Below are 20,457 nucleotides of genomic sequence, written 5' to 3'. Positions count from 1 at the left end.
ACTGTCTCTTTTTCAAACACAGACACACATACGCACGGCAGGGTGGACTGCGCAGACAGCTTGGCGATGCCGGGGAAGGTGTGTCTCCAGAGTTCCATTGTTCTAGACGGAGAGGAATCTATGTGGGAAAACCTCCTAGATAAAAAGGGGGTGGGGAATGGGGGGATGAAGGAAGAGAAAGGAGGAAAGAGTGCTTTTGTAGGAAGTGGACTAGCAGTGTCCACAAGCCAGCTTCTTGGGAAGGGCGTGAGGTGTAGTGTTTATTTATTCCTGTATCTTATCTAAGCGGATACAATGTAGGGAGCTGTCAAGAATGTTTTTTCTATATGATATGTACAAGGCAATATTCTGTAATGGTTTTCCCAATGGCTTTTACAAGTCTTAGAAAGAGCTTTAAAATGGATAATGGTGTCAAGATCCATATAAAAAAGAGAGAATGCAGAAGAAGAAACAAAAATGGGAAAAATACTGCACATTCTTCTGCAGCTGGAATGTTACAGTAAATTATTCATTCCGTCAAGAATCTGTTTCTTAGGAGGTCTCTCTTCAGTCGTCTCCCTCTCTTTCTCAATCTTCTATAAGGTTAAAAGTGGCATGGAACACACAGGATTTCTAGCTGCACTGGGACTAAAATCCACTACACTCAAATCCAGCTACAACAACTGACTTTTATATTATGTGACTTTTATATTATGTGATTTGCGAGTTTGCAAACATCTTCATTCTGAATGTGAATGAGGTGCTTTTGATTGGCGGCTCTTTAGTCTTAATCTGCTAAGAGGGCTCTCCAGAGGGCATTGGAATTGGGAGGATGGGGTAAGAGAGAAGGCGTTCAGGGTTTTGACCCATGCATTAATGGAAACGGTCTGCTGAATGATCCCACTTCTGGCACCATTGGACAACAGCTGGGCCCTTGGAAGGCTCAGACCCAAAAAAGCCAATTTTGGAAACAGGCATTCATACTGGTAATGTTTGAAAGATAGAGCCCTGAGATCCCTACAGACCATTTGTGGGCAGTAACGGACCAGTCGGCTCATAGTAACACAATTAAGTTGTTGCCAAAAAACCTAAATATATACTTGAAGAATGTGAGCGAATGTCCAGATTTAGACTGTTAGTAAATGTTGTCATATACCATCAACTGATGTTACACAATTCTGGTTGATTGGCAATCCTTTGTTGATGTTTTTTTTTTATTGTGACATTCATCATTCTGTTCTCCTTGAAGCAACTTGCAGTGATAACAAGCCTGTGTCTTTCTGTTTCTCCACAGCTGCCAGGATCCCTGAAGAGGAAATTGACTGGGGCCGTCGAGAGTTCTGCATCGCTAAACGGGGTCTCTGACACGTCTATGACCCAGGGAGGTGGCAAACGACTATGTCTGGAGGATGTCACCCTGGCAATGGGCCCCAGCTACCCTCAGCCCCCGTTCCCCTCTGGGATGGGCAACCAGGGGGGTGTTCTGGAAGCTAACCGACTGAACAGTAACAACAACAATTTGGGCTCTCCGTATTCCGTACCCCCGAACACTAGTCCTGGATCAACTCCGGGGACTGGGGGAGGCTCAGGGGGCTTTAACCCAAATGGGAGTTCTGCCACACCTTCAGTGGAACAGGAACTGCAGGAGATTTTAGATGAACTTACAAAGAATCCTGATCCCTCTTTACCAGAGCTTGACATTGACAAGATCTTAGGAAAAGAAAGTGATGACCAGGCAAGTAGTGCTGGAGGTTTTGTCCACCCGGAAGGTAACGGCACCCCTAAACGATCCCCACAGAGACAGTCGCACCTGGAGGCCCACCTCACTCAATCCCCTGGTTTCTCTCAAGCTGGTTCCCCTCAAGTGGGTCCAAGTCCTGCTGGGGCACCATATACGCTACCACACCCTTCCAAACCAGTTCCGTCTCCACTCTCAGCATCACCCCTATCGTCGTCCTCCTCACAAGGGCAAAATCAAGCACGATCACCCATGCTTTCTGCCGCCCTATCAAGCCGTGCTGGTTCCAACTGGCATGAGGTGTCCCGGGCCCAACAGCTTCAGCAGATGGCATCCAATAGTAAGCACCATTCTAACAACAGTGCTGGTCCCCCTCCTACACAGTCGGGGTTGTCTGGATTGGGCCAGCAGAGTACTTCCTGGGCTGGTCCCTCTCCACCCTACCGACCAGGGGATAAACTGCCTAACTCATCACCTCATCAGCAGCCCTTCAGCCCAGCAGGTAATATTCAGAGCCCCCAGAGCTCTCTAATCTCTAGCATGGCTCCAGCCCCATCCACCGGACCTTCACCAACCTACAGGCCAGAAAAGCTTGCCAGCCCAGCAATTGCTCAGCCCCCTTTTAGCCCCCAGAACGGCCTTCTGTCTGGAAATGCCCCACCAGGAGTTTCAGGCACTGCAATCCAAGGTTCTCAGGCAAGTTATCTTCCTGGCGTGGCCCCAACATCAAACAACACTCGACCATCACCTCCTTACAGACCAGATAAACATCCGAGCCCAGCTGGGCAATGTCAACCAGGAACACAACCTCCCACACAAGGACATCTTTTCAACTCACAAAATAATCAAGCACCTGCAATGTCTAGTCAGCTGTTCAAGGCCATCACATCCAACCAGCCACCACCCAGTAGCCTCAAGCTCCTCATGCAAGCGCAGGGAAAACCCTCACAGCTGCAGCTAAACAAGACCTCCACAGCTGGTATGGGTACAGAACCGTACTCCTTCAATAACACCAAGCCATTACGACATTTTGACCCCGATCCCTCTGTGGCCAAACTGGGTCCTCTAGCTGTGGGAGGATACCGCAATGCTAGCATGCAGCCCACAACGCCCACATCGGCCACAGGACATGGACATCTTCTGCCACAGCGCATGCAAAGGGGGATGCCGACTGGTGGTATCGTGCCTCACTGCAGAGATGTGAGTACCATCACTTGCTTTTTAAACTGATGTGTGGAATGTCATATATTTTAAAACATATTTCGCAAATAATATCAGACAGGTTGCATTAAAGTCAACTTTTAGTATGAGCTTTATGAGTTTTGTAACCTTGAGGATTAGTGGTTTCCCAATGTGTAACTTGAGTTTTTTTTTTCAAAATTGGGGGAAAAACATTGGATAAAGAACAGTCTCTGGTAGTCATCTTTTATACAAGTTTCAATATACTGTTAAAATATTTTCTCTTTCTATCCAGGTTAATGTACTGCATGTAATGAATTTCAGCTGTTCTTGAGTTGACTCTCCAAACTGTAAACTTTGTAGCTCTTAGATAATTTCAAAACTCTTTTTGTAGGAGTTATCCACCATGTCATTTTCTGGCTGTTGTGTGAGTTTAGGGCAAAACTACAGGAGCGGGGTGGAAGGAGACAATTGTTGTGCCTCTAATGCAGAACTGACACACTTTACCTTTAAGTGTAGGCAATAGATACAACTACTTCTGTAGTTGTTATTTTCACCGACTGGAATGTGTCTAAAATTTCCGTGCGTTGGAAAAGAGACAAAAGATGTTTTAGTCAGGGCTTTTAGAATTACATTATTAAAAATCCCAATATATAAGATGGGGGAAGTACAGTCCTGTGTTTTTCCATTAGCTTGTGGAGCTTTGGGTATGCTCACTTTATAGACTGTTTCTAAAAGGTGGAGTGGAGTGGGCACCCTGTGGTGTGTGCCATGGGAAGGGAGGGGAGTGGGTGTTCCAACTCTGATGTGTGTATAAGGGGGGCAGTTAGGAAGCTCCAAAGGTTAATTGAATGGACAGCTGAACATAGAGTGAAGGAATGTGAGTCTTTGTATACGAGTAGCATTCATGCTAAGAGGCTGAACATGCTCAGCCCATTTCTGTTAATTAGGATAGGGCTGAAATTACTGTTTTTATACTTGTCTTGTTAGTGTTTGATGTCTGATGATTTCAGTTTTTTTATTTTGGTGGAAAGAAAGAGAAGAAAAATAGGCACATTTTAAGTTTTGTTTTGTGCTAACTGAGAGAAAACGATTTGTTTGCTCTGAAGTGAGAGAGTTTGTGTGAGTTTGTTTACGCAGTGAAGAGAAAAGACTTTTTTTTGTGTGTATCCACGCTAAAAAGAGAAAGACCGTGTGTGTAAATGTGTGTGCCTATAGAGTTTCAAAGTACCGCTGTGCATTCTGTCTCCCTGCGTGGCGGTCTGTTTGAAGACAGAGTCCCCCTCTTTGAGCCCAGTAGTCCTCTTTCATCACACCAATAAAAGATAATGAATTTTAGAGGAGAGGGAGATTTGAGGAAGAAAGAGAAAAGGGGGCCAGTTTCTTTAGTGTCTTGGCATGCATGGTTGCAAACTAAAGAGGGACTCAAACCTTCTATCCCCCAAACTGACTGGCTCTTTCTCTCTCTCACACACACACACCGGTTCGTTTTTTGTTTTTTATGGGGACATTCTATAGAAATTATGATTTTTAAACTGTTCAAACTGTACATTATATCCCCTAAACCTACCTTTCACAGAAAACTTTCAGCAAAAAACATCACTTCGTATAATTTATAAGCTGTTTTCCTCATGAGGACCCAAGAATGTCCCCACAAGTTCAAGGATTTTATGCCGTCTTTGTGGCGACATTTTGTCCCCATAGCGTACGGTTTACCAGGACCACACACACACTCTCACACAGTTTTATTCAATTTAACTACTCAACTCGCATAGTAATTTTTAATAGTGGGCATTCTTAAAATGTTATTGGTTGATTCAAGTTGTATAGTTCTTATTATAACTAATTAATTATTATATATATATAAACAAGAAATGCTTAATAGGAAAGTGTTTGGTATTGATATGGTTCGGTAAAACTTTGTGACGCTTCTTATTATGAACTGAACACGTACCTCTATTTCCTTTAGGAGCACAAACAAGTAGAAAACAAAAGTTTGATTATTATCAAGACTCATGATTCACAAGAACCCAACAGCAACACAGGTATTTTCCCAGCAGGAGTAGCTTTCTCGTATAGTCGTTGACTCAAGTGGGGATTCCCTCCTCCTACATCTCTCTCTCTCTCTCTCTCGCTCTCTCTCTCTCTCTCTCTCTCTCTCTCTCTCTCTCTCTCTCTCTCTCTCTCTCTCTCTGTCAAGCTTACAGTTTGTGGAGGAAGTCTGTTTGCCTGTGTGTTCAAAAGCAGAAGTGAGAGTGTCTTTTTTATCTTTGTAACCTCGCTGACACTCCTCAATTAGAGAAAGTAAGAAAGAATCTTCAGAGCGATTAGTTTATTGTAAAAAGCCCAGAAATAATCATTGTAAACCAGGAAGAAGCAATAGAGAGAGTGGAGAGTGGCAGGGGCGGTTAAATATCGAGAAATTACATATCTGTGTGAGATTATAGAACAAACACATTTTCTCCCCCATCTTAATGTCTGTTTGTAGTCAGTTCCAGTTATCTAGACATGGAAAAAACCTTTTATCCCTCTCTATACTTGCCTTTTTGACATCAGTGACAAATTCTTTGTTTCAGTCCATCTCTTTGTGCTTCTTTTCTCCACCCTTTTTGCTCTCCTCTGTGACTTGGTGTGACAGATTGGATAACCCTAGAGGTGTGTGTGCACGTGCATGCGTGCGCGTGTGCATATGATTTATGAGGACACTTGAGGAAATTTGTATAATGACATGGGTATTACACTGGTGTTACAACGTAAACGTGGTTTATGAGGACATTTCCTGAGTCCTTGTAATGAAAAGGGCTTTAAAGACATGCTAAACATTCTAAAAAAAAAAAAAAATGCAGAAAGCTTTCTGTGATGTGTAGGTTTAGGGGTAGGGTGCGTTTATGTGTGTTTAAGTGCTTTCTGGAGAAGCACAGGTGTAGCTTTGAGCTGAATGGTTCATATGACTAGAGACGTTTTGATGCCGTTTCCCTAGTGCCGGATTGATGTTGAAGTGACTCAGTAAATCTGAGGTCAGAAGGAGGCGCGGTGGAGACGTGGTTTTCCGAAGAGTTGAATTGATAAGGGTTCAGTTAGGAACTGTGCTGTCTACACTGTTACTGTATCAACTTTGATGTATCCTTTTTATCCTTAAAAGTCCTTAGGATAAATTAAAAATAGAAACAAATTAGGTAGTTGTTGACACTCAGATTATTTGGTTTTTGAAGAATTTAATGTTGAATGTTGAGACTTTTGTTTATGAAAAGTTCATGTTGAGACTTTTGGTTGCACACTTTGGTATCTGACCACAGATATACGTTTACATGTGCATAATGGCACTACAGCAGGGTTTTTGCTTTCTTAAGCTGAAGTGTTTATCTCTCTGTGCAAGTGCATGGCGCAATGCATAATTAAAGTCTACAGGAATAAATATACATCTTTCAGAGCAAGCACACAGCACTGAAGTCAGTTGTGGTCTGATTAACGTGTAAACATGCTGCAAAGCAGTGGTTCAATTGCGTTATCTAGGTCTGTTAGTTCGACTAGTCTTTAGTTAGTTCGTAAAAACCAGGCTGGTATGATTTTAGTCGGACTAGAGTGTTTGTAATAATTATGACAAATTGCTATTTTAGTCTGACCAGAGCTTTTAAAGTGCGTTTAAATGCACGCATTGTTGATTAGAATGCCTTGCAAAAACAAGCATTTGCTCTCCATTTAATCTCATTGTGATGTGAGAAACAATTGAGAAGATGAGTGTACGGGGCGGTTTTTAAGGGTTATGTTAGGACTGGGTATTGATTGTACCCTCTTTATAGCATGTATTCATGAACATAGACAGCTTCTCTTCCACCATTACAACAGTCAATTTTTCAATGAATGAATTTATTTGATCTCAACTTTATTTAAATTAGCGAAAATGAATCTGAATAGTTTTAGTTTCAGTAAACAATAACAACACTGATCGCCACTCAGCCCTGTTGGTATGTATGAATCGCTGTCTTCTCTCTCTTGTTTGTCTGTGTGTTCATGTCCTTCCTTCAAGGCTGAAGTGGTGGGTGGGTGGGTGGGGGGGGTTGGCTACATACACGGGAGAGAATATTTCATGCCAGTACCACACACACACACACATCCACAGCGATCTTCCCAGCAGGGTGTGGAGAGTCTAACCTTGTTTTGCGCCTCTCTTCTGCTTGGGCACGTTCACTGATTTTAACCATTTTTAAAAGCTCTAAGTGGGTCAGCTGTACATAAATGTGTCTGAGAGAAATACGAGACAGATAGACAAAGGGAGAACAGGTCACTGCTGCCACAAGAACACATTTGCCCACATTTTATCAGTTGGAGTGTGTGCCATGCTTGTGTTTGTGTTTGTTCTTAGGTAGTTTACATTTAAATACTTTTAGAAAGTTGATGTGTCATTCGGTGTGCTGTAATAGTCCATGTAAAACTACGAATCGTGAAATAATGACTCTTCTCAAACAATTCTTTTAAATAAGTTGGTCAAAAAGATGAATGACAATTCTCACTCTCCCTCACTAAACCTGAGTATTTTTGTTTTTTTAATCTCTGATTCGAAACGAACCAGGAAACATTTCTGTGATTGGTAGTTTCATACACTTTAGAGTTTTGGTGTATAAGTTTTGGTGTATAAATGAATTATTATATTTTATTATAAACAATAGTGTTCTAAAGGAAAAGTGAAATTATTTACTAAAACATTAGGCCTGTTGGTTATTGTTTAACAATAAGGTGGTAATAAGCTATAATGAAAACTTTTTCGAGTTATATTTAAATGGTACAAACACAATCAGGATGACTGGAGTGACAACATCAAATTGGAGCTAATTTATATTAAATACAACTAGAAAACAACCCTATAGTTTATATAAGTTAAATCATTGCAGTATATACCAAAGCATCACCTCATCATCATAGCACTCAGCAGTGACTGGTGTTAAAAGCTAAAGTAGAAAAATGTGAGCTGACTGAAGCAAGTCATTTGGCTCTTAAAAGTTTAATTTTTGGATCCAATGGCTCACATTTTATTTTATTTTAGTCTAGTCTCCTGATGCATCAACTACCGTCTTACAGCCCTTGCTGGAGAGTTCATATTGAGGACACAAATGATATCTTGATTTATTGTAATGAAACTGACAAGGAGGTCTTAGACTAAATGCCTCCTTTAATTTTATTCAGTGTGTGCAAGAAAGAAGCCTTGTTGTGTCAGCTTCTGTGCTTTGTGCCCAGAGGAGACAGAAAAGAGAGACAGAGATAGAGAGGACATTCAGCAATCCAACCCCTCATCAGTATTTTATTAAGAGAACGAAAGGGTTTTGCAGCCGAGACATGCTTTCCACACGGACAAATGCATATTCCTGCTCTTCATACTCACATTTCCATCTGACAGAATCTACAGACGTACTCTGTCAATGTCAAACACATTCACCTATCCTGTGTGTGTGTGTGTGTGTGTGTGTGTGTGTGTGTGTGTGTGTGTGTGTGTGTGTGTGTGTGTGTGTGTGTGTGTGTGTGTGTGTGTGTGTGTGTGTGTGTGTGTGTGTGTGTGTGTGTGTGTGTTCGTGTTATGTTGCTGTTTTAGCAAGAACAGCAACGATTAAATCCATCTGCACCAAATGCTCACTCTCTGTCTGTTCAAAGGCAGCTCATGTTTAATTCTCTCATTTTTTCATCTTACTGTGGAGGGAGGGGGGATGAGAGAGAGAGAGGGGAGAGAGAGAGAGAGAGAGAGAGAGAGAGAGAGAGAGAGAGAGAGAGAGAGAGAGAGAGAGAGAGAAGAGAGAGAGAGAGAGATTGTCAGCATAGAGACACTGAGAGAGTCTGACTCCAGACAGGAGAATGAGGCAGACGTACAGAAAAAGCATAGTGTGTGAGCGTCGCTGGGAAAGAGAGAGTATGCGAGTTTAGTGGTGAGGGAAGAAGAGAGGGAGAGAAAGAACGAGGGAGGGAGAAAGTGGAGGCGGAAAGGGAGAGACAGACAGGAGGCAGACAGAGTGAGACAGACTTGGCGACTGAGTTCTGGGAGCTGCTCTGCACACAAACACACACACACACACACACACACACACTCACTCTCTCTCTCTCTCTCTCTCTCTCTCTCTCTCTCTCTCTCTCTCTCTCTCTCTCTCTCTCTCTCTCTCTCTCTCTAAAAGTATCTAAATAATATACACACTCTCTAAATAAATCCACCTACACAAGAACTCTGATTGTTTAATATCAATGGACTAGCTCAGATTTATTCAGGGCCGAGGCAAAAACAGCATCTCTGTTCTTGTTAGTCATTTTCTTCTGTTTAGGATGTGTTCAGTTACAGTATGAAGGTTTGTTAAAGCAAATTACGTTTATCTTTAAGAAAGCCAACATGAGCACACTTTTCAAGCATTTAGTAAATTAAGTCTTGAATGTAAAGACAATAGACACATACTGTATAGCCTACTATCTGGTGGTCAGTCTGTGGATTAAAAGCCAAAATGAGAGTAATGTATGGTAGCCTGTTTCTACATCAATTATGACATAAAAATATGAAATTATGAGATAAAAAGTCATAATTATGACAAACATCATTTACATAATTGTCGAAATTGAGATAAAAAATATTAATTGACAAGCCGAAATTGGCCTGAAAATGACCTTTTTTGTCATAATTATGCATAATCTGCATGATTTAGAATTTTTTGTGTCTATACTTTTAACTTTTTATTCCTTAATTGACTGAGTATGTTATAATTTCAACTTGTCATAATTATGACTTTTTTGTGTTTTCATGTCATATGATTTACCGAAGCAATTTTTTTTCTTACAGTATGTGGTGGAAATGGGCTTCCATAATAATGCAATGCCAAAAAGTCACCAAAAAAATTAGTTTAGCTGCCCTTTCTTGCAAGTCACATCGTTGTGCCAGTAGGTGGCGACGACAAGTGTCTGTTTGAGTGCTTTTAGCCAGTGAAACATTTTCTCATTGATACAAGTCAATCATTGTTCACTATACCGAAAACAAGTATTATTATCCTTTGTATCATTTGCGTTGTGAGTCATCTCCTCGTTCATGAATGAGATGCTTCATTCAGCGCCGATTCGAGTCTGTAAATTCACATTAAAAAAAAATGACTCGTTCGTTCAGACTATTGTACATTCATTCAATAGTTCCAGCCGTTGAAATGCTTGTTCAAATCCCATGCTCAAATGCTATTGACTTGTGTTCTAGTCCGTCTTTGAACACAGGAAAAGCCAAACAAGTGCTTCAAACGGGAAAGACCGTTTTACTCTGTAGCGTCACACTGTAAATTCCTGTTTAGTCTAATTCCAGGCTGAAGTTGCTACACTGCTCTCTTTGTATATTTAGCATCAGTTTATACAAACTAGGCTACATGACCAGCCACGTGTGATGACTTTTGGATTTGGTTAGACACTGTGTTTGTGTTAAAGCGGGTTATATAAATGTCAGATTGAGTCTAACGCGGCCTTGTGTTGACAGTGATGAAGCCATGTGTTGACAGTGATGACTGGCTGTTTGACAGCTCTAGTGTGTCTGCTTGCCAGATATGGTACATTTACCTATAGATGGTGCTTTTTGTCAAACCTGTCAAACCTATATTTTAATAGTGACCATGCTAGCTCTGTTTAATGTCAGTGCCTCTGTATGTGATGGTACAAATGTGTATTTGTATCTTGAAAGACAAAACTGCATTCAAAAATGCATGTAACTAGAGATAATGTGATATATCTATAATTGGAACAGGAAGGAACTTGATTTGACCCATTGGGATTTGCTTGGATCATTAAAAGTTAAGCTTTGATATTGTAAACTACCAGCTGGTGGCAACGTTTGCAGAAAAGAAACAGTTTTAGAGGCATTGAACGTACATTTTGAGTAGCAAAACCTTTAGTTTATGTCTGTTCTTTTTTTATTTCCATTTTTTATCATAGTTGGATGTTGAAGGATCATGAGTCCATATTTAAATAGACTGACATCCTCATCCTCAGAAATCATAAACAAAACCACACAAGCTAAAAGAAAATATGACCCAGACAACATTAAATACTGGTACGGATTCACTTTCAGTGAGGATGTGCTTTGTTTAGTGAATTATTGTCTGCTGCTTAATACCATTTAATGTTGGATTTCAGGACATTTTTGTTTACTTGTGCGCAATTTTGGGTCTGTGTTGGGTCACCACTTCTGTGTTCTAATATAAAATGTGAGCCTGAAGCCAAAGCAGTTGAGAAGCAGTGATCTAGACAGCAGCTCTTGCTGTGGTGGATGCTGATTCAGTCTTTTCTCCTCTCAGCGCCTTCCTGCTCCTGTTTGGGTGTTTCTCTCTCTCTCTCTCTTTCTCTTCTACCATTCATTCTGTCTGACATGCAGTCGTTTGTTGTTGTCTTTTCCTCGCCCTCTTCCAGACACCCTGTGGAGAGAGTGATGGAGGAGAATACAGGAGAATACAGAAGAGGGAGAAAATGACGAGGAGGGAGAGGAAAAAAAGAGAGTGATGGCGTAAAACTAGCGTTGAGCGTTTGAGCCTTTGTTCTACTTTTATGTTAAGCAGGAATGAAAAATGCTGCGGTGCGGTTAGAGAATTACCAGATCTGAGTCTGATCTGTGCATTTAAATGTGTGCTGTAGCTTTAATAAGGACATGTTGTCTTGAGCAGGTTAAAGATATCAGTCAAGTTGAAGTGTGTCACTGTTTCCACATAATTGATTCTCTCTCTTTTTTTCCTCTCTCGTCCTGTTCTCTCAGCCTTCCCCATCCATCTCATCTGTCCCAGTAATGCACTCCCAGCTATAAATATATTATTATAAGGGTGTAGAATACAACAATCACAAAAGCATCTATAAAATTGCAATCATTTACTGGTGGTAGTAAGAAACAAATGTTTGAGTGGCTAATATCAGAGCATCATATCATTGTGTATGTCAACGTATATCCTTCTTTTAGATGGAAAAAGCAATTTCAGGCTATTTTGGAAGTAGCTGGGAATTTTAAATAGTTTTTTCAACCATGCAAAAGAGTAAAAAGCATTGGAATGTCATGGGAATCTCTGTAGTGAAGATGCATTTTGTAGTTGCGCTCTGCTCTAAATATTTAATCAGCTAGATATTGCTCTTCTGTAGAGTAAAACGTGTTCGCATAGTGATGTCTGAACATTACAAACCATTGCTTTGACTCATTCTTTTGAACAAATCAGTCAAAGTGGTTCACCATTTGATTATGATGATTCATTAACAAATTGATCTAAATTTAAAAAAAAAAAAATGTACATTTCATATCTTCTAACCACAGATAACTGAAAAGGTCATTGTAAATCCACTGGTCATTAACATGAGCAGACTGTCACCGTCTAAAAGATTTGCATAGCTGATTTATTGCATCTTTTCAAACAATCCAACCTATCAGCACCCACATTATATACAAACATCCTCACAACTAGAATTTATTCTAACATGCATATTGTTGAGCACAAAGTGAATTCTATCAGATTGTGCAATGCTTAAGGTTCAGTCATAACACTGGTTTATTTTGTGAAATCTTCTCGATTCATGCCACAAACTGTAGACACACCCAATCCTTTACTCCCATTGGCTGAGGAACACACTGAGGGGCGTGGCTGGGGTCAACTAAGCTAACAAGTCGACCACTTGTAGACATTGCGGCCACATATGTGTTTGTTCCTGTCTCTGTGTGTGTGTGTGTGTGTGTGTGTGTGTGTGTGTGTGTAGGCCTATATGATTTATTAAGGACATTTGTAATGACATGGGTATTTTACATGTGTGTGTGTGTGTGTGTGTGTGTGAGAGAGAGAGAGAGAGAGAGAGAGAGAGAGAGAGAGAGAGAGAGAAGACTGATGAAGAGTAGTTAGACTGATGTTACTTAAAAACCTCTCTCTGCTTGACCTGTGTAAACGAAATATTAATTATACAGTGGGTAAAAAAAAAAGCTGTGTAGTTGTAGATACTTAGACTTTCTTAAAGATACACTAGCCAGCAATATATTGTTTTAAATAGTTAGTTGATACACTCCCATTCAAAAGTTTGGACTCTGTCATTTTTTAAAATGTTTTTGAAAGAAGTCTCTAGGCTGCATTTAACATTTTTCAATTTTAATTTAATAAGCCATCACTCCAGTCTTCAGTGTCACATGATCCTTTGATCATTCTAATATGCAGATTTGCTGCTAAAAAAAAAAACATTTCTGATTATTATCAATTTTCTATTAAAAAATGTTTTGTAAAGTAATTTTCATCAATTTAATTCATCCTTACTAAACTACCGGTAATTACTAATTAATAAATTAATAACTGACTACAAACTTTTGAATGTATGTCTATTTTTTTTCTAAAACTGGTAGTTTATGATAATGGTGGATGAATATTACAGTGTAACACAAACATTTTTTGCAATAACATACTTTACAGAATCATTTAGACAAGATTAAAACCCGGATTAAAGTTGTGAGTCCAGCAAATGTTCCGAAAGTGAATCCATCTCCTACATTCTATCCCTTTTTTTTCCCCTCCCCAACAGGGGATCATCACACACGTTCTCCATCCCTGCCTCCTCTGTCGCACTCTTGCAGAGGAACATATGGACGAGAATGTGGCATGCATAATTAAACAGATCCAACAATAACATGTTAACAATTCTGCCTCATTTTTTTTTTTCAGCATGATTTGTTCTCATAACTTTAAGAATCCTCATCGAGAGTTTCCCTTGAATCATTAAATTGTTGTACAAGAGTCAAGTACTCTGTATAATGCCTTTTAAATTGCACATGAGGTACTTGGCTGTGTTTCGGCTCTTAATACAAGTAGCTAATGACGGAGTAAGAGGTTGAATAAAGAAGCTTCGTTCAAGTTTCCTTCTTTAAATAGCAATAAATATACGTAATGCTATGCCACTGCGGCCCCTTAGCGTGGGATTGGTGTTTGCGTGTTTGACATCTGTCAGTTTTAATAGTGGCGGCTCCTCCACTCATCCCATGAGGCTTTATCTTCCACTCAGCACACAAATCTCCCAATCAATTTACCAAATGAAACCGGGTGTGCAGTGCTTAAAAGAACAGTCCATGCTTACTGAGCATGAGAGTGAGATGGAAAGAGAGAGAGAGAGAGAGAGAATATTGTTTATGTGACCTGTTCCCCGGCATTAACCTAATTCATTCATCCAGGATTAGGATGCTTTATTAAAGGAACAACGGAGGGTAAAAGAGAATGAAAACAAGAGAAGAGGCTCAAGAAACTAAGACAGAATAAGAGATTGAGAATGAGTTGAAGAGAGCTGGGTCGTTCTTGAAATATCTGTATATCCGAGGTTGATTCTGCATTAAAAATTTGTTTTTTTTTAACACTAACCTACTTTTTATTAAGTAAGAACGTTAATGTATATTATAAAAAATAATAAAAAATGACCTTGGCAAGAAATGCTTCATTTTATTTCATGTACATCAATAAAAACCAAGCTAAATATGAAATTTTCCTTAGGTTATTAGGTTTTTGCAGCATTTATAATAGCAACTCTACACTATAGAATGTGTTAAATGATTGATATTTAATGTTAAAGTTTTTTTTTATTGTTCAACAGCTGATTACCCGTTTAATCACAAAGATGTAAAAGGATCAGTTAAGGTATCGCTATTGATATTGATATCTGATTGATCAAAACTTATTACCACTATTATTCTAACCACTATTATAGTTTTTGATGTTTTGATTGTTTAGTGGATTTAGGGTCGGTTCACACAGAGTGCATTTTATCATTCCACCAGGCTGCTTTACCATTGTTTTCACACACACTAGATGGACGTGTTTGACCTTTTTCGTTCACGTCTCACATCTATTCCACTACCCGCGTTTTCAAAGCAAAAGCACATTCTTTTATATATATAAATACACACACACATATAAGATCCTCTCACATTTCTCCATTATGACAAGAGAGATCGGAGTGAAACTGAAATACTGGATAAATAGAAGGAGAAAGTGCTCAAGGACATGTTGTGTGTGTGTGTGTGTGTGTGTGTCTTATGTTATCTGTGGATTTAAATTGCTAAGCTTGCACAAGGAAAGCCAAGAATCGGTGGATCCCAAGGTCTCTCTCCAGTAAGGATGACAGAATACCTTGAACTGGCTGCAGGCGTCATGAAACACACACACACACACACACACACCTCACATATGATTATTATTATTTAATATGATTACACATCTCGTTGAAATACTTGATTCTGATTGATCAATCTTAGCATGCTGGTGTCAGTTTCCATATAATGATTACCTGGAATTGTATATTTGACAGGTTCTTATAAGTAATAGTAATAATGGGTTTATTATTGTCATACAGTACCATTCAAAAGTTTCGGGTCAGTACAATTTTTTTTAAGAGTGTTATAAAGAAATTAATACTTTTATATAGGATTCATTATGATTCATTAAATTGACATTCGAAAGTGACCGTAAAGATATTTATAATGTTTCAAAATGGTTATTTTTATCCTGAATCCTGAATAAAAATAAAAGTATCATGACTTCCACAAACAAATTTGCAGAACATTTTCAACATTGATAATAATAAGAAATGTTATTTAAGCACCAAATCAGAATATTAGAACGATCTGAAGGATCATGTGACACTGAAGACTGGAGTTATGATGTTGAAAATTCAACTTTACAATTACAGGAATAAAATACACTTTCAAATATATTCAAAGTTAAAATAGTTATTTTAAGTACCGGTAATCTTTTTTTTTAAATCAAATAAATGCAGCCTTGGTGAATTTCGTTATCTTTTTTATTCATGAAAAGAGAAAGTAAACAGTCCTGACCACCCTGTCAGGGTTTCTAGTTTCAAGAGGTTTTAGCCAATATTCAGGGTTTATGGTTCAGCTTTATGCTAAATCAACTCAAAGATTTCAATTGTTACTTTCTATTACAGAATTTCACCATTCTGTTCTGAAATGGAAACCGAAACTTAAGTACATTGCAACAACATTTGTGTGCTTAAAGGAAGATAAAGCCCTACAGAATGAGTGTTATTTTAGGGCGACAACCTGTCATGGTAGCTTTGTGGAGTGTCTTAGAGGCTAATAAGCTACGATTACAGGTTTAGAACGAGTGTCTGAGGTGTTTATAAAGTGTTTGTAAGGGATTGCCTGTTTCATGTAGCTTCTAGCACTCTGATTTAGACAAGGGTGAGTGGTCTAAGCAGCTGATCTATCCTGACAGCAGTAATCCCCCCACGATCCCTCTCAGACTGTGTGTGTGTGTGTGTGTGTGTGTGTGTGTGTGTGTGTGTGTGTGTGTGTGTGTGTGTGTGTGTGTGTGTGTGTGTGTGTGTGTGTGTGTGTGTGTGTCGGTGTGTCGGTGTGTCGGTGTGTCGGTGTGTGTGTGTGTGTGTGTGTGCAGATTGTATAGGGATGGAGTGAGGGACAGTTAGATTATAAAAAAGTCTCATAATGATGACCGGGGTATGAAGGAAGTGTGTGTGTCTGTGTGAATAACCTCTAGGGAAGGTGTTATTCTGGTGCTCAGACAGAAGTAGCACTGCCTGATATTCATCCCTCTTTGCACGCACACACACACACACACACACACACTTGTGGTCTACTACAGGAAGGAAGTTCTGGTGTGCTGTTGACTGTTGCAAAGTGAAAGCCAGAGGAGAAGCAGCATGTTCGCTGAGATCTCTCAGACCACTGTGGTATTGCAAACAACTCTCTTTCTGCCTCTAAACTGGGGATGAATTATTAAAAACTCAGCTAAGTTCACTAATAACTGCACATACGCTGTTTGATGTGCTGCTGAAGAAGTGTTTGTTTAAAACGTGTTTTTGTGCTCCAGTGCTTCTAAAACTGAAATGTGGATACTTAGCATTATCATGTGTATCCCAGAGGATACGGACTGAACCTGCTGGAAAGTTTTGTTGCTTAATATTGTGTATTTTTTGATGTGGGGAAGGCTCAATAGGGAGATTGCATCACATATCTGTTTTATAGAGCCAACTGTTCTCAATTATTTTCTTCTATGAAAGATTTGACTTGCTTTTTGCAGACTAGCCAGCAGTTCATATGAGTTAACAGCTAAAGAAATATACAAAATAAAGCGTTAAAGGGTCAGCTCACCCTAAAATCTGTCATAATTTATTCAACATAATGTCGTTCCTGCGAAGCACAAAAGAAGATATTTTGAACAATGCTGGTAGCAGTTTTATACCATTGAGTTTCATTGTAGATTCTCAGAAAAGATGGGCAAAATGTTAAGCTTCACTGTAAAAAAATATTTTCATGATTCATTAGAGAACAGAGTCACGTGATGAGGTAACATGTGAGGCACGCTGCGTCTCGCGCTCTTGCAAATGTTTGCCCAATAACCTCACCGATTGTAACCTAATTCGCTCCTAAAATCTAAAAGTGGTGGATATACATCTTGCTGATCTGCTGCAACTATGCCGAAGGCTAAAGCAGTGCAAACCGACTCAAACGCCGAAGCGGTCACCATGGCGTCACTCACCCACCTGCTTGAGTCTCACCGAACCGCCATCTCCGAGGACTTCAAACGAACTCTCTCAGCTCTCGAGACCAAATTGAACGGTGTCATAACTACAGTGACAGAACATGCTGAGAAACTCGAAATTCTTGAAAGTGAAGGTGACGCGCGAGAGACATGCCTGAAAGCTGCCAATGAAGCTATTGTCAAGCTCCAGACGGACCATGCTAAACTAGCAATTAAAGTTGTCGACCTCGAATCACGAAGCCGGCGTAACAACATCAGGGTAATCGGTGTACCTGAATCCGTGGAGGGGATACAACCGACAGTTTTCTTCGCCAAGATGCTCGAGGAGGTCTTTAGAGCGGTCATCGATTCGCCTGTGGAGTGTGAACGGGCTCACAGAGCCCTGGCCCTTAAACCACCACCCAACCAGCGGCCAAGACCGGTCATCATCCGTCTCCTCAGGTTCCAGGTAAAGGACAAGATCATCCGTCATGCCCGGACCATGAGGGGTAGGCTGAAATTCCGGGACCATTCCATCCTTGTATTTGAGGATTATCCTCCAGAGGTTGTGCAGCAGCGGAACGAGTTTAAGGTGGTCATGTCGGAGTTGTACGAGCGAGGGTTCAAGCCGGCCCTGCTGTACCCGGCCAGGCTTTACATCAAGATGGAGTCGGGAGGTAAGAAACACTTTCCAACTGTTGCTGAGGCCAAAGCCTTTATTGTCTCCTTGCCCTCACGGAACGCATAAGATCATGGTCGCCTATATTCATGCTACGAGGATGCTGCAGGCTACGACTTGTTACTGTTGTTTGAAGTAGAGTTCCTATTTTTGCATCCTCCATTGACAACGGTGATTTGCACCCACTTTTGCTGATTACGGGAGACAGTGTCTCTATCTTGACTCTATCATGACTTAATGTCTCCAATAGACTACTCCCTTTTACGGGAGGCTTGGACAATGTTTTTCAGGACGGAAAGGTGAGACATTTTACGGGGTTTTTTTTTTTTTTTTTTTTTGCAAGTTGGCGCTGATGACTGCGGCGTGGTACAAATTACTACACAATGGTACTACAATATTTCCGTATGTGTGTGTTATGTGTATGTATGTGTGTTTTGTTGCTACGTTTGCGTTTGTGGCTACTGCCGTGTAAATGTTTCAATGTAATTCCAGAAAATTCCATGATCAAGTTGTACTATTTAAATGGGTTTTGATGATCTTAATATCGTTGGAGAATCTCAGCACTGCATTGACATGGGTGACAATATAACTTGTAATGCTTTTGACCTTGATAATCTAAAACCATTAAATTATATATATAATTATTCACTGTTGCACTTAAACATCAGAAGCCTAAACAAACATCACTCTGATTTAACCTCCCTATTATCTAATTTAAGCTGTCATTTTGATGTTATTGGATGTAGTGAAACCTGGCTCAATGACTTTTCAAATGCCGATTTATTTAACATCGATGGGTATAATCTACACATTAAGAACAGACCAAATAGAACAGGTGGAGGGGTCTGCCTTTATGTTAAGAGCAGTCTACGAGTTAATATCTGTGATTATTACTTGGAGGATGACCACTGTGAGTCTTTATTTATTGAGATTAAAAATTCTGACAAAACATTTATTGTAGGTGTTATTTATCGTCCACCAGATTCTGCTTTCGACACATTTTGCAGTAAATTGGAAGACCTATTACATAAACTAAATAAGCAAAAAAAAGATTGCATAATTCTTGGTGACTATAACATTGATATCTCTAAGGAAGACAGGGCAAAACATGACTTCATGAACACATTGCATTCCTCCTCTTTTTTTCCCACCATCAATAGATTTACTAGAGTTACACTGACATCCAAAACAATTATTGATAATATCGTGACTAATATTCAAAATACTAAGATGGAGACAGGAGTCGTGCAGTCTGACATCACAGATCATTTCCCCATTGTAATATTTTTTGGCTCTGGTAAATTATCCTCTCCTTCACTTTCAAAAACTAAATTTAAAATCACCAACGAGAGAAACTTACAACAGTTAACTGTTAATTTACAGGCCAAGCCATGGGACTCTGTCTATGACAGTGTGACTCCTGATGCTGCATATGACAGTCTGATAAAGATCATTCAAGATTCCATCCATGACACAATTCCTGAGAAGACTGTCAGATGCAGCACTACCCTCCAGAGCCCTTGGATTACAAAGGGGATTTTGAAGTCGATTAAATATAAAGGTAGGCTCTATAAATCCTACATAAAAAATCCTTCTATTTTAAAAAAAGAGAAATATATTTCCTATAAAAATAAATTAACACAGATCATAAGAAAAAGAAAACGATTTCACTACACGGAACTGTTAAGAGCTTCGCAGGGGGACTGCAGGAGGTCATGGAATGTCTTAAATGAAGTTCTTAATAGGAGACATAAATCGACTGTTCTACCTGACATCAGTGATGCCAAAGCTGATCTAGCACAGACTTTTAATAATCATTTTGCTTCAATAGGCGCAAATCTGTTTAAAAAGATAAGCCAACCCCAGGGTGTCACCTTCAAGCATTTTCTCTCTGGTAGCTACACTCACTCATTTTTTATGATGCCAACAGACGGTGCTGAACTCCTCAAGATCATCTTAGACTTGAGGAGCTCATGCTCCGCTGGTGTGGATGGAATATGTAGTAGGATCATGAAGGCCATAGCGAACGTCATTGTAGAGCCATTGGCTCACTGTATTAATCTTTCTTTATTAACTGGTATTGTACCTAAAATGACAAAAATTGCTAAAATAATCCCAATCTTTAAATTGGGCGACAAAAATGATATGAGCAATTACCGGCCCATATCAATTCTACCCACTTTCTCTAAAGTATTGGAGAAAGTGGTATATAATAGACTCAGTGGGTATCTTGACAAATTGGATATTCTTGTTCCTTCACAATATGGTTTCAGGAAAAAGAGCACAACCTGTATGGCAATACTCGACTTATTAGAACAAATTAATGACTGTATTGAAGAGGGAAAATGCGGTGTTGGTATCTTCTTGGACCTATCAAAAGCATTTGACACCAT

General features: G+C 39.7%; 1 protein-coding gene across 5 annotated transcripts in view; it reads left to right on the top strand.

Moving 5' to 3' along the window:
• LOC306994582 (uncharacterized protein) overlaps nt 1–20,457 on the top strand; it is a 95,162-nt gene that overhangs the window by 61,184 nt on the left and 13,521 nt on the right. For all 5 annotated transcript variants that reach the window (XM_079605179.1, XM_079605177.1, XM_079605178.1 and 2 more), the window contains one exon: nt 1,274–2,917. In XM_079605179.1, coding sequence (XP_079461305.1) covers nt 1,352–2,917 — 1,566 coding nt within the window. In that variant the 5' untranslated portion in view covers nt 1,274–1,351. The remainder of the gene's footprint in view (nt 1–1,273; nt 2,918–20,457) is intronic.

The sequence above is a fragment of the Phoxinus phoxinus genome (genome assembly GCF_949152265.1).
Source record: "Phoxinus phoxinus genome assembly, chromosome: 2".
NCBI lineage: Eukaryota > Metazoa > Chordata > Actinopteri > Cypriniformes > Leuciscidae > Phoxinus > Phoxinus phoxinus.
This window is presented reverse-complemented; position numbering and strand designations above follow the sequence as displayed.